The 22,275-nt window shown below is 48.8% G+C and overlaps 3 protein-coding genes across 3 annotated transcripts; 2 read left to right on the forward strand and 1 right to left on the reverse strand.

Annotated features, from left to right (window-relative positions):
- Positions 1–775: 775 nt before the first annotated feature.
- On the forward strand, positions 776–3,776 carry LOC119317567 (WAT1-related protein At5g45370-like). Its single transcript, XM_037592051.1, has 6 exons — positions 776–1,122; positions 1,235–1,351; positions 1,434–1,716; positions 2,338–2,493; positions 2,691–2,842; positions 3,141–3,776. The coding sequence occupies exons 1-6, from the start codon at positions 851–853 to the stop codon at positions 3,346–3,348; spliced, it is 1,188 nt and encodes a 395-aa protein (XP_037447948.1). The 5' UTR covers positions 776–850; the 3' UTR covers positions 3,349–3,776.
- Positions 3,777–3,851: 75 nt separating this feature from the next.
- LOC119317566 (9-cis-epoxycarotenoid dioxygenase NCED1, chloroplastic-like) lies at positions 3,852–6,100 on the reverse strand. The gene has a single exon (XM_037592050.1). The coding sequence runs from the start codon at positions 5,981–5,983 to the stop codon at positions 4,064–4,066; it is 1,920 nt and encodes a 639-aa protein (XP_037447947.1). The 5' UTR covers positions 5,984–6,100; the 3' UTR covers positions 3,852–4,063.
- Positions 6,101–10,636: 4,536 nt separating this feature from the next.
- On the forward strand, positions 10,637–14,092 carry LOC119317568. Its single transcript, XM_037592052.1, has 4 exons — positions 10,637–11,945; positions 13,196–13,329; positions 13,427–13,486; positions 13,593–14,092. Exons 1-4 carry the CDS (start codon positions 11,918–11,920, stop codon positions 13,728–13,730), a joined length of 360 nt encoding a protein of 119 aa, XP_037447949.1. The 5' UTR covers positions 10,637–11,917; the 3' UTR covers positions 13,731–14,092.
- Positions 14,093–22,275: the final 8,183 nt, after the last annotated feature.

The following is a 22,275-nucleotide window of genomic DNA, read 5'->3' on the forward strand; positions in this document are numbered from 1 at the left end:
TCTTGATCGCGCCGGCATGCTTAGCTGCAAGCCCTCTCCCACGCCTGTCGACACCAAGGCCAAGGTCTCTGCTCTGGAGGGTTCTCCTGCATCCGATGCGGATTTATATCGCTCCATTGTGGGTGCTCTGCAGTACCTGACCCTGACGCGCCCCCTCTCGTTCCCAACAATAATCAACAAACAAGCCTGTCACGCTTGTAATGCTAGGTCGAAAAGCTCAAGATCTCTCAAATCAAGTCCTCCATCCTTTTTTGGTTGTGTCATCGTTTGCCACGAGATCCAATGAGGCTTTCGCTTACCCTCTTTACTTTCCCAAAAGAATTGTCAAATAAGCCTATTTAAATGTTCACACACCCTCCCTGAGGAGCTTGAAACATGATATAAAAAAATCGGGGCTGCTTGCGCCACTGACTTAATCAAAATTTATTTTCTTGCGGCAGGGATTGCTTTCTCAATCCATCCTTTTACCTTACTCCAGAGCCTATCTTTTAGATACTTGAACGCCCCAGTTTTTCTAATGTCGACGTGGAAAACCTAACAAGGGGTCGTCTACAGCAAAAAAAAAGAGGGTGAATTAAGTGGGCCGATCCACTGGGTTGTTGCTATACGAACAAGACGGCCCGTTAGAAGTATTTCCAAATTAGGAAGAGGCGAAGAGCCCAGCACATGATTCTCAAAAAAAACAAAGAGCCCAGCACATGGACTGCGAGTGTACACTGGCCAACTAATGGGGAAATCACCTAAAAAACAGTGGGGAAAAGTCCTAAAAAAAACAGTGGGGAAAAGGTTCAAAGAGGAGTATTCGCTACTCAGACCGTGGGACGACGACCGGGGGATCGGATCGGCGGCGATGGCGGCGGCGGCGCGGGATGGGGAAGCGAGGCGGGCGCACGCGGCGATGGTGGGGTCGCAGTTCATCAACGCGGGGTACCACGTCATCGCGAAGCAGGCGCTCAACGTCGGCGTCAACCGCGTCGTCTTCTGCGTCTACCGCGACCTCCTCGCGCTCTGCGTGCTTGCTCCCATCGCCTTCTTCCGCCACCGCGGCTCGCCCGCGCAGGCTCGTCCGCCGCCCGTCACGCGTCGCCTCCTTACCTCCTTCTTCTTCCTCGGGCTCACGGGGTAAGCCTGGCCACGCGGTCGCTCGGTGTCAGACACGCCGACCGCTTGAAGCAATGCTGCTTATGTACTTGCAAATGTCGTGCTCTGATGCGTCTGGTTGTTTGTCCTGTAGCATCTTTGGCAACCAGCTGCTGTTCTTGTTCGGCCTCGGCTACACCAATCCGACATACGCCGCCGCCATTCAGCCGTCAATTCCCGTCTTCACTTTCATCTTGGCCCTCGTCATGGGGTCAGTCTCGCTCAATCTTGAAAAATGTTCAGAGACTCGCATCTCTCTTTGTTTGTCGGTTTAAGCATTTTACCATTTTCAGCACTGAAACGGCGAGCTTCGTCACACACGAGGGCCGTGCCAAGGTTGGTGGCACCATCGTCTGTGTGCTTGGTGCTGTTCTCATGGTGTTGTACAGGGGGGCAGCTGTGTTTGGTAGCAGCGAGTTAGATCTTGATGTTCAGAGCAATGTCGTCATCACCGAGATGTTGCAACCTGAGCCAGGATCATCTTGGTTCATTGCATATGGGCTGGAAAAGTGGCATATCGGAGTGCTATGTTTAATAGGGAACTGCCTCTGTATGGCAACTTATCTTGCTTTGCAGGTATTAATGATTTTCAGGCTATTGTCGCACTCTATTCCGTTTGCATTTGATGTTTGTCAACTCGGAACACCTCGAGCTTTAGTTTTCTATCAAGCATATGCATGGCACAAGTACTGAAAGGCTGAAAGCCTCTGTAAGTTAGATCAGTAAATCTTATAGGGCAACTTCAGATCACAGCAACTCTATTTAGTACACTCTGTTTTGATGAATATTTCAGTCCCAATTCCTAACAGTTTCTCTGCCTTCTTGCCATTCTTGAAGTGAGAAGGATACTAAAATTTAGGCCGGCTTTGCTCTTCCTAGAAAAGGCCCATATTTATGCTGTGTGGCCAACTGGCCTTTGCTTAATATTGAACATGGTATGTTTTTTGGTGAATTGTCACAAGAAGATTTGTCATGGGCCGAGGAAATCATACTTCATTTTAAGAACCAATATCACTATACTAATAGAAGGAAATCACCCTTTTAACATTGTTGAAAATATGTTTATGTATTAGACTTACTTTGGTATCTTGCTATTCAAGGTTGAAACTTATGCTACAAGATCTATGTGCTCTGATTTGTATTGCAGAAAGTTTTCTTGTTATTTTATACTACTATGTTCATGTGTTGTTATTTCAGGCTCCAATTTTGGTGAAGTACCCTTGCAGTTTGTCATTGACAGCTTACTCATACTTTTTTGGAGCTCTTTTAATGCTTATTTCCGGAGTTTTTTCAACAACCAGTAAAGAAGATTGGACTTTGACTGCATCTGAGTTTGCGGCTGTTGTATATGCTGTAAGCTTTGTGTTAGTTTTATTTTTCCCATGCGTGGGACCATGAATTGAATTTCTACATGTATGTAGTAGTGTGGCGAAGATAATTGTTGCAAACTTGCAAAATACGCTAGTTTGTGTAGGCTATAGAAGAAATAGTTGACGCATGCCACCATAAATATTCTATACTGAAATTCTCCTATTTCCCCCCTATTTCAGGGAGTTGTTTCATCTGCTCTTAATACTGGTTTATTGACATGGTCCAACAAAATTCTGGGCCCAGCTATGGTGGCACTATATATGCCTCTCCAGCCAGTGCTCTCTGCTCTCTTGTCAGTGCTCTTTCTGGGCAGTCCAATTTATTTCGGAAGGTAAGAGTATGTTTATCATATGTTCTATTCTTTAGAGTTAACATTTTCTATTTATCCTTTCTTTTAAGTGAAAAATACTTTTCCAGACCTCTTCTACTTGTTAATATGTGTATGTAGTAATGTAGGATATGCACATTGATGTCTTGTTCTATTTGACCATCTGATAAAGTGATAATCTGAAAGGTCGATAGTCCAAGTTTCTAACATTGATTATTAAAGTTCAGTTTTTTTTCTTCATAGCAATAAATGTTTATCATCTCCTTTGATCTGAGGTATAATCTGCTCTGTTTACTTGCAGTATTATTGGAGGGTTTCTAATCATCTCTGGTTTATACATTGTCACCTGGGCGCGACGTAGAGAAAACTTGACTGCCACTGGAGTACCTTATGTAAAATGCGCATTGGAGCCATGCGACGGTGCTTCTCAAGTCATAAAGGGCGGTAACCTCAGCCCCAGGCCCTTTATATCCCTTTCTAGGCTGTGGAATGTGCCACATGAATCTTGAGAAGTTGGTCTACGCAACTTCTGCTAGGCATCTGCTTTGATGAGGAAAAATACAGAATGCATTAGATGTTAGGAAGAGAAGTGCTGCAGAGAAGATTGCACTGAAGATTGTTAACGATGTTGGCATCTGTGTCCTCTGCAGAAAATCATACTCTCATACCTTCCATAGGAGCTGTTAGGTTAATTTAGACAAAAGAGAAGCCATGTTCATGCTGTTTTTCTAGGCTAACAACACACTGAGGATGCTGAATTGATTATTCTATAACCAAATGCAAGGTAGCTCCACCGACTTCGTGAAATCCAGTAGTATGTATATCCCGTGAAATCCCTACATACATACATATGTATGAACTCTGTAGCCATTGATGTCATGTGTGTAAAACTTTGAGAGAAATGAAACTCTCTTATCTGTGAAGTTCTCGTAGTTCATACCTTGTTTCGTACTACTACTCAATGAGTTAGCAATTCTGCAGGCTGGATGTGCGTTGCAAGTATTTTCCAGGCTGTTTTTTTGTACTGCAGGTATGTTTTTCACCGATAGTTCTTTCTTGTAAAAATGTAAATGCTACACATGAGATACCAATTTCACCTATGTGTATGTCATGGGATCCTATACATGACCTACCCATGCACCACTCTGTTGGTCTACTATTATACATCGCGCGATCAATCCATGGCGCGGAAACATCTGGCAGTGGTGTGCCTGAATCTGATGATCATTGATGCTGTGACCGGAGCTCGGCCTTCGTGACGAACAGGCCGTGGAAGCCGTAGGGGACGCGGGAGGGAAGCTGCACCTCGGCGACGATGTCCAGCTCGGGCGACTGCGCGTCCATCACCACGAACCGGTTGTCGCCGGTGCCCTCGTCGTGCACGTAGCACACCACGTAGCCGTCGTCCTCGTCGCCGTTCCCCTCGACGTCGTCGGGGACGAAAAACGGCTCCCCGGCGAAGCACCCCGGCCCGAAGTCCCGGCGCGCCACGGTGCAGTCGCCGTGGCCGGCGCGGTCGAAGTCGAGCTTGGCCACCCCGCCGATCTTGGGCATGGGGTCGCCCACGCCGAAGTAGCCGTAGCGGTTGCGGCGGCCAAGGCAGCCCGGGTTGATCACGCCGAAGTCGAGGTTCGCCGCCGCGAGCGGCGTGCGGGTGACGTTGCCGGTGCGGAGGTTGATGCGCACCAGCTCCACGGAGGCGTGGATCAGCTCCATGCGCTCCAGCGTGTGCTCGATGGACAGGATGTTGGGCGCCACCATCACGATCTCCTCGCCGCCGGCCTCCTCCCACGCGTTCACCGAGTGCATCATGTTGAACCCCGGCACCTCGAACCACCGCATCTCCGACTCGTCCGCGGCGTACTTGGGGATCACGCCGAGGCGAGGCACCATGCCGGGGTCCGCCCCGACGGGCGAGCCGCCGCCCACCACCATGCCCATGGGGTTCATCACGATCTGTATCTCCGGGAATATCGCATAATGCTCCGTCACGGCGAAGTCGTGCAGGAAAGACGGCTGCTTGACGGAGAAGATGGGCACGTCGGCGCCCTTGTTCCCTGCCGGGTCGAACCGGAAGTAGGTGACGAACGGCGGCATGGGGCCGTAGCGGAACGCGAAGAGCTCGCCGGTGATGGGGTCCTTCTTGGGGTGCGCGGTCATGCCCATGCTGAGGCGGCCACCGAAGTCGCACCTGCCGAGCGTGGTCACCTCACCGGTGGCCGGGTCGACGCGCACGGCGTACGGGAGGTCCGATTCGCCGAGCGCGTAGAGGCGGCCGCCGAAGACGGCGAGGCTGGTGTTGGCGAGCCCCACGCCCTCCATCGGGTTCATCTGGCCTGTCAGCACCCTGGCCGCCGTGACGGCGCCGCGCGCCATCCCGGCCAGGCCGTGGAAGCCGGAGAAGACGTTGGGCAAGACCGGCTCGCCCGCGTTGCGCTCCACGATGTACTTGTACGTCTGCACGTAGCGGGAGCAGAGGACGGGGTCGGAGTCGGGCGCCGTCGGGAGGAGCAGAGAGTGCAGCATGCCGTCGCCGTCGAAGAGGTGGTGCGGCCCGCGCGGGAGATGCTGCGGGTTGGGCCCGTTGCGGATGTAGGCGCCGCCGGCGAGGCAGCGCGGGATGACGCCGCGCACCACGGGGCAGGGCGTGGGCGGCAGCTCGTCCACGGGCGCGAAGTTGGCGGACAGCACGTGCCGCGGGTCCACCGACGGCCGCAGCACCGGCGGGTCGACGAACGTGTTGATCGCCTCCTCCAGCGCGTTGCAGAACGCCGCCTGTAGCGAAGCAGTAGGCCGGCGGCGAGGCCTGGACGACCGAGGCGCATCGGTTGCCCTGCTCGTTCTCGCGGTAGCCACTCGTGTACCAGTTGCATTGTTTGTCGACGTGTCGACCAGGTGCTCTTCCGTCTCTTGCTGCTCGACCGGCTTGGGCGGCGAGGTGAGGGCGGTGGCGGTGGCGGCAGTCGACGGCGGCGGGGGCGACGTGCCCTTCCTCCGTCTGTAGCTGGGGTTCGGAGCAGCAGCAGAAGAGGCAGCAGGGGAGATGTAGGAGAGCCTCCTCGATCTCGGAGCATGAGCAGCATTGGCTTTGGCGGGGTAGAGATCAGACATGCTGAAGTTGGAGGTGACAAGTGCTCCCTCCATTTTCTGCAATCTGCAGATCAATGGCTCTTTGGATTGCTAGTGGATGGGTAGCAATTTCTTTGTTGAGTAGCAGCAAACGCTCACACCAGTTCGCACGCTGCTGCCTTTTGCTGCTTGTATGCTATGCTATGGCTATATATAGCCTCGGTAAAAGGCAAACTTACCTGGTGGAAATGTTTATTTGGTGAAAACTTCAACGATTACGTGAACCGTTGGATCACAGCGACCGCACAATGTGGGAGGATGAAGTGTTGCGCTAGGGTGTTTGGTTTGTGCACAAGTTTTCCTAAAATTTGTTTGAGTTTTTTTTTTTTGCCCATGAGTTGGTCAACAATGGCAAGAAAAATGAACTAGAGTTGTTAGAAAAATTTACATGTTTTTTTTTGTGTTTCATCAAGTTTTAGATACCATTAGGTGATTGGGTTCGCCGGAATTACAGGAATTCTTGTGTTTTTTTGTTTTATTTGCTCGAATATATCTCAAGATTCATCAAATTGTGCCAAAACTTTGGATTTTTGATGTCATACTTCTTTTGGCCCGAAATGTAAATCTTTGGAGGGTCATTGGGAGGACTGAGATGGTGAATTTGTGAGTAGCCATCGAACGGTCTACACTCCCAACATTTTATGCTTTCACCAAATGGACAACTCCATAGGCTGCTTATTGTTGATGTGATCTAGGAAGATAAGATAGAATCCTAGAACTGGTGTCTGGACCATGTATGAAAAAGAAGTGCGAAGGTTTTCAAGTCGCTAGCTTGGAAAGGGTGCGTTCACACAATTTCATTTGAAGTGCTAGGCAACTGTCCAGTCCTGCTATAAATTACATGCTTTGGTTATAGGTAGATGTATAAAAATAACTATTTTTTTCACTTCTGAGTCCCCAAAACCACTCTCCAACAGATGATGTAGATATAAAAAAAATTACACCTCAACCTTCCGGAGATGTAAAATACAACATTTCGCGATGCAAATTTGCATCTTCATCTACTCCCTCCATTCTTCAAAGAGTGTACTTTCAACTTTGTTGGAGGGTCAAATTATGTCAAAGTTTAACCGAGTTTGTGTAAAAATATATCAATATTTGTGAAACCAAATAGGTATATGATGAAAATATATTTTATCATGAATCTAATGCTACTAATTTGAAGACATAAATGTTAGTGTATTATTGTATAAATGTGGTTAAACATAAAAACTTTTGACTTTCCAACAAAGTTGGAAGTACACTCTTTTAAGGACGGAGGAAGTACAGGAGATGTAAAACTGACGTCCACGTGCCAACTACCCAACCGCTTTCATTTTCCTTCCGCCTGCTCGCCAGTCACTTGCCTGCCGCCTGTCGACCATCGTCGGGCCATGGCCGACTTCGACGACCCTGCCGCATCCTCCGCCGCAACCGCCCACCCCGCCAGGGCCTTCGCTGGCGCGACCACCATCCCCAATCCCACCTTCGCCTCCATGTCACCGCCCCGGTTTTGCCCCACCCCAGTCGGTCGCCATCGCGGCTGCCGCCCCACTGCCAGATCCGACCACTCCACTGCCCCCGCCTCCAAATCGACAGAATTGGCCACTTCTCCGCCGTTGAATCGCCGCCGCACCACCACCGGATTCGAGCCGTACACCCGTCGCCATGCTGCTGCAGCTTATCCGCTGCCAAACTCGACCTTCTCGCGTCGCATGATCGTCGCCCCGCTGTCCCTTTGCGACCAATTTGCCGCTCGATTCACAACTGCGCCGCCGACCATTCGAGCACCAACCGCCGCATTCGACTTCCTGGCTCTCGTCGCTCAGCCGCCGGTGCTCCTGCCGTCTCTCAACGCTCGGCCGGCGGCGCTCATGCCGGCTAGTTTTACATCTCCATTTGCACCATCTATTGGAGTTACACTTTAAGATCTTCAATATACTCCAAATTTTAGAGTACATCATCTAAAGTTGTCTCTTTTTTTAGATGTAAAATGCATTTTTTGGAGATGTAATTTTTTTTAGAAAAGGAGGATCACCCCCGGCCTCTGCATCTGATCAATGCATGGAGCCATTTTATTAATTATTCTCAGAGACCTTACAAAGCATTACATCAGTATAAGCCTGGAACCACCATCCTGGCGACACCTGTCGCTACTCCTACCCCCTTGATGCAGGGGTGCCGAATGTCCGAGCCTAATACCAAACAGACATTGCACCAAAACTTAACATCTAAAGCCGGATGCCCCATCCCAGCCACATACCGGGAATGGGTCACACACCGGTCCGGCGCACTCACCGAGGCTACCGCCGTCGTCATCCACATAACCATGTCCAGAGCAGGCACCGGCGCAAAGACCTTGCCAGGTCAACTGTCAACGCCACCATGACGCCAGACAGCGCCACCGCCTTGCAGAGCGGAAAGATACAATGGCGATGGAAAGCAAGAGCTAGGACGAGGAGGGTACCACCGCCGCCACCACCCGCACCCCAACAGCGCCGACCGACCACCAAGCTCCCTAAACGACGCCTTCAAGAAGGATACGACGCCGATGGCGCCGCCGCCGCCCAACAAAGTTGGGGCTTTCGCCTGGGAGAACTAGGGGAAGGGGGAGTGGGGGGATCAGACCTGTCAGACGCCTCCAAGAAGGGACACGGCGCCCTCAGGTGTCGCCGTCGACGCAGCCGACCATGGTCGGCCATGGCTTTCGCTCGGACTGGATTCTCCACCACAAGCACCACCAGCGCCGGCGTCCCATGGAACACGGGCAGGCCGGATGGGGAAGAACACGCCGTACAGGGGGAAGGGGCGCCAAATCTGGCACCGTCGCCCTCGTCCTCCGAGATTCCGCCTCCCGCGTGGCCAAGAACGCCGGAACCAAACGCCCGCACCACCGTCCGCCGCTAAGCCGGTGGTGCCTCACCAGAGGGGCCGCCGCCCCAGATCCGAAGCCCTCCGCGGAAGCAGAGCAGCAGCTGGCCCCGCCGCCACCTTCCTTGGCGGCGCCCCGGACTTGCCCGGAGACCGCCTCTGGCGGCGGCGAGGAGAGGTGGGGGTGGAGGAGGGCTGGGCGCGGCTAGGGTTGGCGGCGGCGAGGAGAGGTCTGGGAGAATCTATTTCTGACTGAAAATTTGCATCTTCTATTGGAGATGCTCTTAGATTAGATATGATCAACACAAGTTTCACTACTTACCATTTGGCTGTGGGTTGTACAATACTCCGTGCACAGTAATGAGAATGAAATCCTGCCAAATTGCAATTTGCATGCATGGTGCGGCTATCTAGTTACTATAGGTTTAGTACCTATTGGTTGGTTGGATCCATGTAGAGCATCCAGCCACACACTTGTGTGAAATTGAGCAATGCAGTTATCCAGAACATGATTGGGCGAGACAGGATAAATGCTTACAAAATTTCCAGTGCTTGATGCGGACTGACGGGACCCGCAGTCCATGTCAGCCATTAATCCTCGGCCCCTGCCACCACTCACACGTCCATCCACGGTGTACTGCCTGCTCCCCCGTCCCCGTCGCCATCCTCCTTTCCATTTCCACCTTCCTCGGAATGTCAAGCTCATCTGCTCAAGCTACTGCCCAGGCCCCAGGGCAGGCTGCATGCATCTCAGCAATACCTGAGCGATGATCCATGGAGGTGGTAGTGTTGATACAGCTTGCAAGCAATCTATACCAGCTTAGCACTTCACTCTTCATTCAAGAGAACGGAACAGAAGCGACGCAAGCAGTGTCATGTCAGGGTCTCCCTGAAGTTCTTGGCCGGATGTTTGTTCGCAGACGAACGCGTGCACGCATCGGCAGGCAGTTCAGCACCAACATGCGGCACGAGTTTCCGATGAGCGATCCGCGCATGTCTGATGCAACCAATCAGTATCATCACAGAGATTGAAGCCAGACGCAACTGATTTCGTCGGTCCGATGCAACAAATGAGTATCATGTCTTGAACGATCAGAGCGTGCGTGCTCCTCCAGTCCAGAAATAATGCAGTCGACCGGCAATGATCGATACAGAGCCATTTTAAGCGCCTTAAATTGGACCGCAAAAAGAAAAGAAAAGAGGCTTTGAGGTCGATAGGCAACTGTAGCCAGTTTGATCGCATCTGAAGGGAGTGGCGAGGGTGGCATGGCCGGGGCCCGGGGGCAACATCGGCGTCGTCGTCTCCCTCACGGTCACGGACCAGCGGAAGATCAAATGGACGGGTCGCTCGTGGATTGCCATTGCTTCCACTCAATCACTCACGACCCTACCATTTTAAGCGCCCCGGAACTCAGATCGGGGCACATAATATCCTGAATCCGGGTGAGATTAACTGGCTGTGGTAATTTTGCGGGAGCACGTGAATCTGGAGTCCAAAGTCCAAAACCATTTATCTTGGCCTGCGGAGGTAGAGGTGGGGATAAGGAACTAAGGAAGGGGTAGGCAGAAGCCGGTGAGACGGCAGCCGCGGCGACGGCGACGCTCGACAATATCTGCGTGCGCTAGTGCGCTAGTACTACATATCTGGATCACCTAACGTAACGACGACGCGACGAAGGGGGCTGTACACATCTTGATGCCGCGTGCTTTGTTCGCGAGCGATCGGCGAGGTGGGGATTCACCGGTGCACATCAGACCGTCCTGGAGCTCAGGATCGGGCCCTGATATTTTATCGGCCCGGGGAGCTAGCTAATAATGCACCGGAGCGACATTGTTGTCTTCTCGAGAGGCTCTACGATCTCATGCATGCGGGCTGTTTGGTTGCGTGCCGCACTGCGCGAGACGCGCACGCCACACCGTTATGATATCGGGGCAGGTTTGGTTTCATGGCATGAACTGTCAGACTTTAGGCCCGCCAGTTTTGACATTTTTTAGGTGGCGTTTGGTTATCTGCCCTTGGTTATGATGTGCAAAAGTTTTTGAACAGTCAACCACTTGTCGTAAAGAATTTCCCTGGTAATTTTAGAGGATTAGAATCCTAACCAAAATAAATAAATCATATGTGGGTTGTCTGATTTGTAGGATTAGTTCCTATATAAAAAACTTCTAAACGATTTCTCACATAAGAAATTTTACGGATTTGCTATTTTATAGTCGACTGTTTTTCAATTCGTTGTCAATCAAATCTTTGTCTGTTCGATCTTTGCTCTGAGATTCACGCTCGGTCTGCTGTTTTTTGCGTTGGTTTTTGTTATCGGGCGCGGTTTTCTTCTTCCGCCCGTTTTCCTGGGCCCGCCCCGTCCCGGCCGGGCACTGTTGGTTTTTTGTCTTTTTTGAATTTGGGAGCGGGGTGTCTACCTGTCTGGTCGTTCCCCTTTCTCATCCCTTCGCATTTGGATAAGGCAGAGAGAGAGAGAGACGTCGAGCAGAGGAAGAGGGGGAGGCGATTGCTTGCGTTCATGGTGATTTCGAGCTCATCCACCGTAGGATACTGATTTCTCCCTCTTCTTCTCCTCGTCCGCGGGCTGCTCTGGTTCCTTTTCCTTGTCTCTCGCGCTTTGCCCATGCTTTTTTGTGGCCGTGTAGTTCCAGATCTGGTGATTTTTTTGGCTTCATGGATCCGCGGCATGTGATTTTTGTGGTCCGCGGGATGTGCATGTCGATGTCGTGGTGTTCTAGTCCGCCATGGTGCCATGGTTGTTCGTGTGAGTTTTGGGAGGAGCCTGCAGTGCGCCTTGTGTAGTCTTCTGTTATTGTTGTGGGGCGCAGACCAAATTCCGGGCCGATTGTGTTCTCGTTGTTGATTTGTAGGTAGGTGTAGAGAATAAGTTCTGCTGCTGTCGATGTGGAGGTAGCTTAGTAGGCTTTAGTTCCCAGTTGTGGATCCCGTAACTTGTCTCTGAAGGTGGAGGTGTGGTTATAGTCCCTGAATTTCTTCATGTTTGTTTACGATTTGTCCCACGATGTTGTTCATTCTGATGGTTAATGGACTTCTCTGCAGCTTGTTAGACCAAGGTTTTGTGTACCCTCTTGAATTTCATGGGTGTTAGACCAAGGTCTTGTAGAGGTATGTGCATGAGTTCCGATGTTCAATTTTTAACTCTGTTAGTTGCGCTATATGTTCAGTGTAACTTGTAATGTAGAGCTTCACTATTATCTTATGCGCCCTATGTAGCTGTGCTGTAGTTATATTTGTACCCCCTATTTTTGCCCTATTTCCCATTTTGTGTCTTGCAGTAAAGTACTATGAAACTTGTCCTCCTAATTTTCTGTGTGGCTAACTTGTTCTTTAGTTATGCATGTTTTCCCTTAATTTTGTCACTTTCTATCCTTTTGGTCACATTCCCATCCTTTTTTTCTAAAGGTGCCAAGGTGTTTTGTTCATCTTATCTCCTGTGTATATTGTAATGTATTTTCTACATTGTAATCCCGTGTATACTTACATTGTATTTGTTCATGTAATTTTCTCTTAATTACACTGTAATCCCATGTATGCATGTTGGAGTGTAATTTTCTCTTAATTACAGTTTATTTTCCTGTGTATTTTGTCTTGATTTTTCAATGTAATCCGATGCATATAATTACTGCATAGATTGTCTATGTGTTATAGTGTAGTCTGATGCGTTATCACGGTGTGTAACTTTACCGTTAACTACCGCATAGTTACTTTGTAGTTGCATTGTAACCTGATGATTTTTTTACAGCGTTATTTTACCCATAATTACTGTGTAGTTTGTACTGTAATTTCACTGCAATTTGGAATATCCATTTTTTGGTATAATTTGTATGCATAATTACCGTGTAAGTTGCACTGTTTTTACACTGCAATCCTATGCCCTTTTACAGTGTAATTGTACCCATAATTAATCCGATGGCGTTTTACACAGTAACCCGTTGCCCTTTTACAGTGTAATTTTACCCGTAATTACTTTGTACTTTGTATTTTTATAGTTATAGTGTAATTTATGTACCCATAATTACAGTGTAATTATGAGTAATTATACAGTGTAATTACTTTGTACTTTGTATTTTAATAGTTACAATGTAATTATGGGTAATTGTACAATGTAGTTACAGTGTAAAAAGGGCAACCTGATGCTTTTTTTACAGTGAAATTGTATCCATAATTTATGTACTTTACACTGATCCGATGACGTTCTACACTGCAACCCGTAGCCTTTTTACAGTGTAATTTTATTCATAATTATTGTGTAGTTTGTTCTCTTACAGTGTAAATTTCTCTTAGATTATTACTGTAAATTTACACAGTTTTGCACTTAGAGTCTCTCTGAGCCCATTTTCTCTCTTGTTTTTCAGCTAGTATCTCAATGGCCAGACTATGGAAAATCTCAGCCAAGGATGTTCCGCAAGTTTCTTGGGTTGAGAGTCCTGATTCTTCAAAAGATCCTTTCGTGCCTAATGATTTCGCTGATAAGAATGTTATGTCTTTGGTAGTTATCTTTGTCTTCTTTTCATTTTCATTATGTTTTTTCTATTTTTCATTTTCTTAAGTGTTGTGCTTATTGTCTGAATTTTTCCTTTTTTCAGGATTTCTCTGCTGATGATGCAGAGTTTGATAAAGCACTTTACAATTTCTATGTGAATAGTGTAAATATTTTTTTGATCTAATTTTATTTTTTCATGGCGATTTCAAGATCTTCCACCGCACGAGCTTGATTTATCTTCCCTTTCTCCTCGCTCCCCGGTGTCGCAGTTGGTTCTTTTGCTTGTGTTTGTTCCAGATCTATGTCAGTTCATGTCGCCCTCTCGCCATCTGGTGCAGCCGCTGGTAGGTGTGATTGCTAGGTCCTCTGTGGTTGTTGTGGTCGTCCCCCACACGCTCCTGTTGTAGTTTGTAGATGTAGCGGTTGTTTTCCCTTTGTCTCTGTAGATGTAGCATGACGGATTTCTGTAGATGTACCTGTAGGTGCTAGATTCTGTAGATGTAGCATGCGGGATTTCTATAGATGTTCTGCTCATGGTCTTGTAGGTGAGGTTCATGTAGATGCCTAGCTCTTTCCTGCTGATGTCCCTGATGCTACCTGATGCTTCTGCGTGTTCTCCTGCTCATGTCATGATACTACCTGCTCATGTCAAGCTTTTTGTAGTCCATGAATTCGACTCCTGATTTGTTGTTGCGAGCTATTGGTGTTTAGTTCCCCTTGTACAATGTTTGTTTACGTCTATCAGGCATGAATTTTGAGTTTAATTTCAGTGTAATCTTGTCTCAGCCTTTTCAATGTTGTCAAGTGTTGTCAGTCGTTTTGATTGGATTCTCAGTGTTTTATTTACACTATAATTTATGTCAGACTTATAGTGTAATTTGTCCCAACTTACAGTGTAATATCAGTATTATAGTGTAAATTGTCCTAGTCTTACAGTATAATTTCTCTCAGTTTTATAGTGTAACTAACCTGAGTTTTAGAGTGTTTTTTTATTGTAATTTCAGTGTGGTTTATTCCAGCGTTACAGACTTTTAAGTGTAATTTACCCAGACTTACAGCGTAATTTTATCTCAATATTGCAGTGTAGTTTGTACCAGATTTACAGTGTAATTAACTTTTCCAGTGTGATTTGAGTGAATTTTACACTGTTATTTGATTGTATTTACAGTATAGTTCATCCCAGCATTACATACTTTTAAGTGTAATTTACCCATTAATTCCATTACATTTTATCTTAGTATTGCTGTGTAATTTGTCCTAGTCTTATAGTATAATCTACATTTTATCTCACTATTGCAGTATAATTTGTCCTAGTCTTATAGTATAATTTGTCCCAGATTTATAGTGTAATTTACCTTTTTTCCAGTGTAATTTCGAGTGCATTTTACAGTGCTATTTTGATTGTAATTACGGTGTAGTTCATCCCAGCATTACAGACTTTTAAGTGTAATTTACCCATCAATTCCAGTGTATTTTAATGGTTTTATAGTGTAATTTGAATGTACTTACAATTTAATTTATCCCAACATTACAGTGTAGTGTATTCAATAATTCCAGTGTGATTTGTTATAGAATTTTGAATGGTTTTGTCAGTGTATTTTTAGCCTGTTTTTGCACCCAGTTTGCACAATAATTTTGTCTATTTTCAATATAATTAAGTCCAATTTTGTCAGTGTAATTTTGTCTATTTTCAATGTAATTATGGGACTGCAGGCGTTTGCACCCAACTTGTTGGCATGTGCTATGTGGTCCCTGATCAGGAGGGAGGTTCGTTGTCCGGGAAGAATCGGATCAGATGTTTACCCGGTCCGTTTAGACGTTCTTTTTGCTCTTTGGTGATATTCCTACTCATACAGGTGTAGTCTATTGATTGGTCGGGAAATTTGACTGTTTTCAAATTAAAAAACAGTCAAATGTCAAATAGACAGTCCCAAATTTTATGAGTAAAATACATTATAAGTCCAAAACTATTAAAGGCGTGTCAGTTTGGCACTTTGTAATCCCATCCCCCGCGAACCCTATCCCCTCCCCTGCCGCCACCCGCGGGGCGTCGGGGAGGGCCTCCTGACCTCCGCCGCCAGAGCCCCTCCTCCTCCCTCCTCCGCCCTCGCCGCAGCCAAAGGGCGCGGCCGGGCCAAGCCCGACCGGCAGCGGCGGCAGGGCTCGTCTTCTCCCTCGCGCGTTGGGTGGTGTGGGCCGACCTCCTCGAGCCTGGGCTCGGGGCAACGTGGCGCGGGGGCGCACCGGCATTCTCCGACGCGGGCGTGGCGGCGACGTGAAGGGCTGCGGTGGCGGGGGTGCGCGTCTCGGCCGCGGCGGTCGTTCTCGGCCGGCAGACTGCGCAGGCCGTGGCGGCTTTGGCCGGTGGCTTCTCCGCCTCCTGGCAGCAGAGGGTGCTGGCAGCAGGAGTGCCCGATGCTACCTCGGGCTGGTCCATGGCCCTGGCCGAGATAGGCGGCAGTGCATGCCTTTGCTAGCTTCGGCGGTGCGGCGGCCGGGGTTCAGTGGGTAGCGTGGAGTGGTGGTGGTGGCCTCCTGTTCCTGGAGATATGCCTACGAGCGCGGGGCTGGGCGGGTGCCGTTGGTACCAGCCACACGCGCTATGGGGTCGGCGTAGATCTAGGGTTCGCGCTCGGGCGGGCCAAATTGGGCCCCGGGGCGGACCGGAGTTGGTGCTTCGAGTAGGAGTGGTCAGGCTTGGTCTGGGATATGCTCGCGAATGGTGCTTGTGTTCCCTTCGCGGGTACGGTGCTCGAGGGTGGTGGTCGTGATATCGTTGTCCGTGTGCAGATTGTCGTCAGTATCCACGGACATGGCATCGTGTGAGCTCGCTTGGCCTTGGGCTCGGGGCTGGCTCAGCGGTGGTCGTTGACAGTTTCAGAGTCGTGTCCCCCAGTCCACCGGGTATTGGCTGGGGACGCAGGTGTGGGTGTGTCCTACTGTGGAGGCGCCTACCCAGACTCAGGGACTGATGCCGGGCTGGCGGATTGACGTCGCTCTTCCTACCATGGTTGGGTGCGGTGTGATGTGTGCAACCGGCGGTATCTCGTGACAAGGATGCCGGGGCAGCGACCTCGGATGGCACTCTGCATGGTTGCTCTTCGGCGGGCATCATTGTGGTGGTGGTAGCTCTCCTCCCGGATTGTGTGGGCAATATGAGGTGTTGCGTCGAGCAGCTCGGACATGCCCTCTCTCGGGGGGCGGGGGCGTCCTGATCCAGATCTGGAGGTCTGACATCGTCGCGTTCCTCCTAGTGGCACGGGTGAGTTGCCAAGCGAAAGCTTCGTGCTCCGGCACCGAGCCGACGACACCCATGGGTGCCGCACTTTTCTTGAAGACGTCGGTGTGGTTCTTCTTTCTGTGTCAGGGCTCCGGATGAAGACCCTTGTCTCGTGTGGACTCGGAAGCGGTGACGCTTAGCGCCGTTCTCCCTTTTGAGGGTGTTGCCGTGGAACTTAGGCATGCTAGGTCATAGCATGAGAGTGTTTAGTCCGTCCGATGCTCATTGTTGGTACCATAGTTGTGTGCGTTCTATGTGTGCCGGATTTCTCAGCATCGGCTTTGTAAGAGGGTTACCTCACCACCTTGTATGTTTGGCCGTGTACTTCTTGAGTTGTGCTTATTTGTAAAACGGGGTGAAAACCTATTTCGAGGTGTGTCAATTCAGTCGTATAACTTTAAAACTGTAGCTTTGGGCCGCAAAAATATTGGAGGTGTGTTAGTCTAGTCCTATAATTTCAAAACTGCAGTTTTGGGTCCCAAATCTATGTAAGTTCATCTCAGGTCCCGAGACTGGCAGTATGCATGGAGGACGACAACCCTCTCCCTTGGCTCAGTCGCCGGGGAGACCCCGAGCCAATCGGGATGGAAGACGCTGTTGAGGAATGTACTAATTTCAAAAAAAATCCTACGCACACGCAATATTATGGTGATGCATAGCAGTGAGAGGGGAGAGTCTCGTCCACGTACCCTCATAGATCGTTAAGCGGAAGTGTTATGACAAAGCAGTTGATGTAGTCGTACGTATTCACGATCGACCGATCCTCAGTGCCGAACATACGACACCTCCGCGTTCAGCACACGTTCAGCTCGGTGACGTCCCGCGAACTCACGATTGTAACACCCCGGATGTAATTTACCTTATATGTATCTCAACTCTTGCCGTTTTCGGCGCTAAGTTATTTTATTTCCTCGGGTTTGGGTTTTGTCTTCGTGTGTTGTTGCCTTTGTCATGCATCTCATATCATGTCATCATGTGCATTGCATTTTCATACGTGTTCGTCTCATGCATCCGAGCATTTTCCCCGTTGTCCGTTTTGCATTCCGGCGCTCCTATCTCCTCCAGTGGTCCTTTCTACCTCTTTTCGTGTGTGGGGGTTAAACATTTCCGGATTGGACCGAGACTTGTCATGCGGCCTTGGTTTACTACCGGTAGACCTTCTGTCAAGTTTCATGCCATTTGGACTTCGTTTGATACTCCAACGGTTAACCGAGGGACCGAGAAGGCCTCGTGTGCGTTGCAGTCTAACACCCTTCCAATTTGGCCCAAAACCCACCTAAACCCTCTCCATTGTCTCGGTCGTTCGATCACGATCGCGTGGCCGAACACCGCACCTCATTTGGACTCTCCTAGCTCCTCCCATGTATAAATAGACATCTCCCCCGAAAATCCCGGATCCAATCCAATCCCAAACCCTAGCCCCGCTCCATCCGCGCGCCGGACACGTCCGGACCGCGCCGGACGTCTCGCGCCGCCGCCCCGCAACCACTGGCGAGCCGCCACGTGGCACCGTACCCCGCCGCCGCCGCTCCGGCCCGGGAGGCCCAAATCGGGCCCCCGCGAGCCCGTCGTCCGCCGCCGCCGTTCCACGCCCGCGCAGCCCGGGTGCTCTCCCTCCGCCGCCTTCGGCTCCGGCGGTGGCCCGCTCCGCCACCGCGCCGGCGAGCGCCGCCCTCGCCGGACCTTGCCTCCTCGCCGCCCCGCCACGCCAACCTCGCCGCTGGAGCTCCCGCGCCACGCCGGCGCCGCCCTGGCCTCTCCTACCCTCGGCTTTCTTCCTCCGGCGAGCTCCGCGCCAAGTCCGGCGACACTCCGGCGAACCTCGGCGACCGTGCAGCTACAGTGATCCGGATCTGGATCTGGATCCCGAAAGGTTGACTTTCCCCAAAACTCTATTTTTTTGTTGCAACTTCATCATGCCGTAACTCCGCATCCGTAGCTCCGTTTTGAGCATGTAGCATATCAAAATGTTCGTCTCTGAGAGTACATCATTTCATCTCATTGCATCATTTTCATTTGAGCTCATCTTGATGCTCGAAATGCTGTTGGAAGAGAGCTATTTGAGATAATTGTCAGATCTGCTGCATCAGATAGCTATTTGTCATTTTTGCCATGATTAATGTGTGCATGATATGCTCCTGAGTTCTACATGAGTTTTGTTATATGCCATGCCATCTTTACAGAGGTGCTTTCCATGTATTTTTGTGATATGTGTGGTGACTAGCACAAGCTTGCAAAGTGGTGCATTCGTTAATGCTGATTTCAGGGACTTAGAATTTATTAAGTCTTTGATCTGATCTTATCAATATGCCATATGTTCATGTTGTTTCCTAGTGATCCGTGCCTCTTTTGAGGATGATCAGTAAGGATGATTTGTTAATATTGTGATGCTCTATCCATCCATGTCCTTGTTTGCAATTATGGAGCACCCTAGCTTGTGTAAATCGAGCTCTACTTTTGCTATTTCATGAATCCTGGAATATTGTTTACTTGTTAGCGATTTTGCCGAGGATGTTGTTGTTGATCCGTGCATGCTATGTTGCTGTTCTTGTCATGTCTAGCTTTTATAATATGTATTCTTGACGGGTGTATGCTTAGTTTGTCATGCCTTGCTCCGTAGTGAGTGCATCGAGCTCGTGAACATGCCTACTCGTTAACAAATTTGCATGCTCCAGTTTTTCACTAAGTCTGTAATCTGATTATGTTTTTTTCATGTTCGCATGCTTGCAATTGTATTTTTTGATCCATTTTGGCCCAAGGTCACTAAGGGACTTTTGTTAAGTGCTTTGAGTAGCTTCATGTCATGCCTTTCTTTGCCATGTTAAGTTCCTGTAGCATATAGTTTTCTTGCTCCAAAGTGTGCTACCTGATATTAAATTCCAGACTTGTGTTAATTTCACTAAGTCTGAAACCTGTTTATCATTTGCATTTTTGCCATGCTTGTTTGAACCTGTTAATGGATGAATTGGCCGTAGCTCAGTGTTCATCTTTTGTCAAGCATCATGAGTGGATCCTTGCCATGCATTTTGTTGCCATTTTTGAGTGCTGTAGCACCATTATCTTGATGCATTTAGATGGCTACTTGCTGTTTATCGCAGACCGGTGCCATATTTGTTTTGCTTGCCATTTCCAAACCGTGCCTCCGATTCCGGTGATCTTTATATCGATTTCAACCGAAATCACCTCACCTTTCCAGTGGCACTCTTGGATTTCCAAGTTGAGGCCAGGTTCAATCATTTCTTGTCAAATCTCGCATATGCATCACATATCGCATCCCGCATAGCATACCATGTTTGCATCATGTTGTTGGAGCATTGCACGTGGTTGATTGTGTTCCTTTTGCTTGTTTGTCTTGTTTGGGTAGAGCCGGGAGACGAGTTCGCTAACGAGGAGCCCGTTGAGTTTGCTTACGAGGATCAAGTCAACTCTGACAACTTTGCAGGCAAGATGATCATACCCTCGAAATCACTTCTATCTTTGCTTGCTAGATGCTCGCTTTTTTGCTATGCCTATGCTACGATGCCTACCACTTGCTTATCATGCCTCCCAAATTTCCATGTCAAACCTCTAACCCATCATCTCCTAGCAAACCGTTGTTTGACTATGTTACCGCTTTGCTCAGCCCCTCTTATAGCGTTGCTAGTTGCAGGTGAAGATTGGAGATCGTTCCTTGTTGGAACATTTGTTTATTGTTGGGATATCACCATATTATCTTGTTATCTTAATGCATCTATATACTTGGTAAAGGGTGGAAGGCTCGGCCTTTTGCCTAGTGTTTTGTTCCACTCTTGCCGCCCTAGTTTCCGTCATATCGGTGTTATGTTCCCGGATTTTGCGTTCCTTACGCAGTTGGGTTATAATGGGAACCCCTTGACAGTTCGCCTTGAATAAAACTTTTCCAGCAATGCCCAACTTTGGTTTTACCATTTGCCACCTAGCCTTTTTCCCTTGGGTTTCGCGGACTCAAGGGTCATCTTTATTTTACCCCCCCCTCGGGCCAGTGCTTCTCTAAGTGTTGGTCCAACCGAGATGTCCGGGGCTACCAGGGGCAACTCTGGGCTGGCCTACCCGACGTCTTGCTCATCCGGTGTGCCCTGAGAACGAGATATGTGCAGCTCCTATCAGGATTTGTCGGCACATCTAGGTGGTGTTGCTGGTTTAGTTTTACCCTTGTCGAGGATGTCTTGTAGAACCGGGATGCCGAGTCTGATCGGAATGTCCCGGGAGAAGGAATATCCTTCGTTGACCGTGAGATCTTGTGATGGGCTAAGTTGGGACTCCCCTACAGGGATTTGAACTTTCGAAAGCCGTGCCCGCGGTTATGGGCAGATGGGAATTTGTTAATGTCTGGTTGTAGATAACATGAACCTTAACTTAATCAAAATGAATCAACTGCGTGTGTAACCGTGATGGTCTCTTCTCGGCGGAGACCGGGAAGTGAACACGGTGTTGGAGTAATGTTTGTCGTAGGTTGTTCTTAAGTTCTTTGTGAAGGAAATATGCCCTAGAGGCAATAATAAAGTTATTATTTATTTCCTTATATCATGATAAATGTTTATTATTCATGCTAGAATTGTATTAACCGGAAACATAATACATGTGTGAATACATAGACAAACAGAGTGTCACTAGTATGCCTCTACTTGACTAGCTCGTTAATCAAAGATGGTTATGTTTTCTAACCATAGACAAAGAGTTGTTATTTGATTAACGGGATCACATCATTAGTTGAATGATCTGATTGACATGACCCATTCCATCAGCTTAGCACCCGATCGTTTAGTATGTTGCTATTGCTTTTCTTCATGACTTATACATGTTCCTATGACTATGAGATTATGCAACTCCCGTTTGCCGGAGGAACACTTTGGGTGCTACCAAACGTCACAACGTAACTGGGTGATTATAAAGGAGTACTACAGGTGTCTCCAAAGGTAGATGTTGGGTTGGCGTATTTCGAGATTAGGATTTGTCACTCCGATTGTCGGAGAGGTATCTCTGGGCCCTCTCGGTAATGCACATCACATAAGCCTTGCAAGCATTACAACTAATATGTTAGTTGTGAGATGATGTATTACGGAACGAGTAAAGAGACTTGCCGGTAACGAGATTGAACTAGGTATTGGATACCGACGATCGAATCTCGGGCAAGTAACATACCGATGACAAAGGGAACAACGTATGTTGTTATGCGGTCTGACCGATAAAGATCTTCGTAGAATATGTAGGAGCCAATATGGGCATCCAGGTCCCGCTATTGGTTATTGACCGGAGACGTGTCTCGGTCATGTCTACATTGTTCTCGAACCGTAGGGTCCGCACGCTTAACGTTATGATGATAGTTATTATGAGTTTATGCATTTTGATGTACCGAAGTTAGTTCGGAGTCCCGGATGTGATCACGGACATGACGAGGAGTCTCGAAATGGTCGAGACATAAAGATTGATATATTGGAAGCCTATATTTGGATATCGGAAGTGTTCCGGGTGAAATCGGGATTTTACCGAAGTACCGGGAGGTTACCGGAACCCCCCGGGAGCTATATGGGCCTTAGTGGGCTTTAGTGGAAAGGTGAAGGGGGCAGCCCAAGGTGGGCTGCGCGCCTCCCCCCTCCCCTAGTCCTATTAGGACTAGGAGAGGTGGCCGGCCCCCCTCTCTCTCCCCCCCGAGG

This window comes from Triticum dicoccoides, chromosome 6A, assembly GCF_002162155.2.
Source record: "Triticum dicoccoides isolate Atlit2015 ecotype Zavitan chromosome 6A, WEW_v2.0, whole genome shotgun sequence".
NCBI lineage: Eukaryota > Viridiplantae > Streptophyta > Magnoliopsida > Poales > Poaceae > Triticum > Triticum dicoccoides.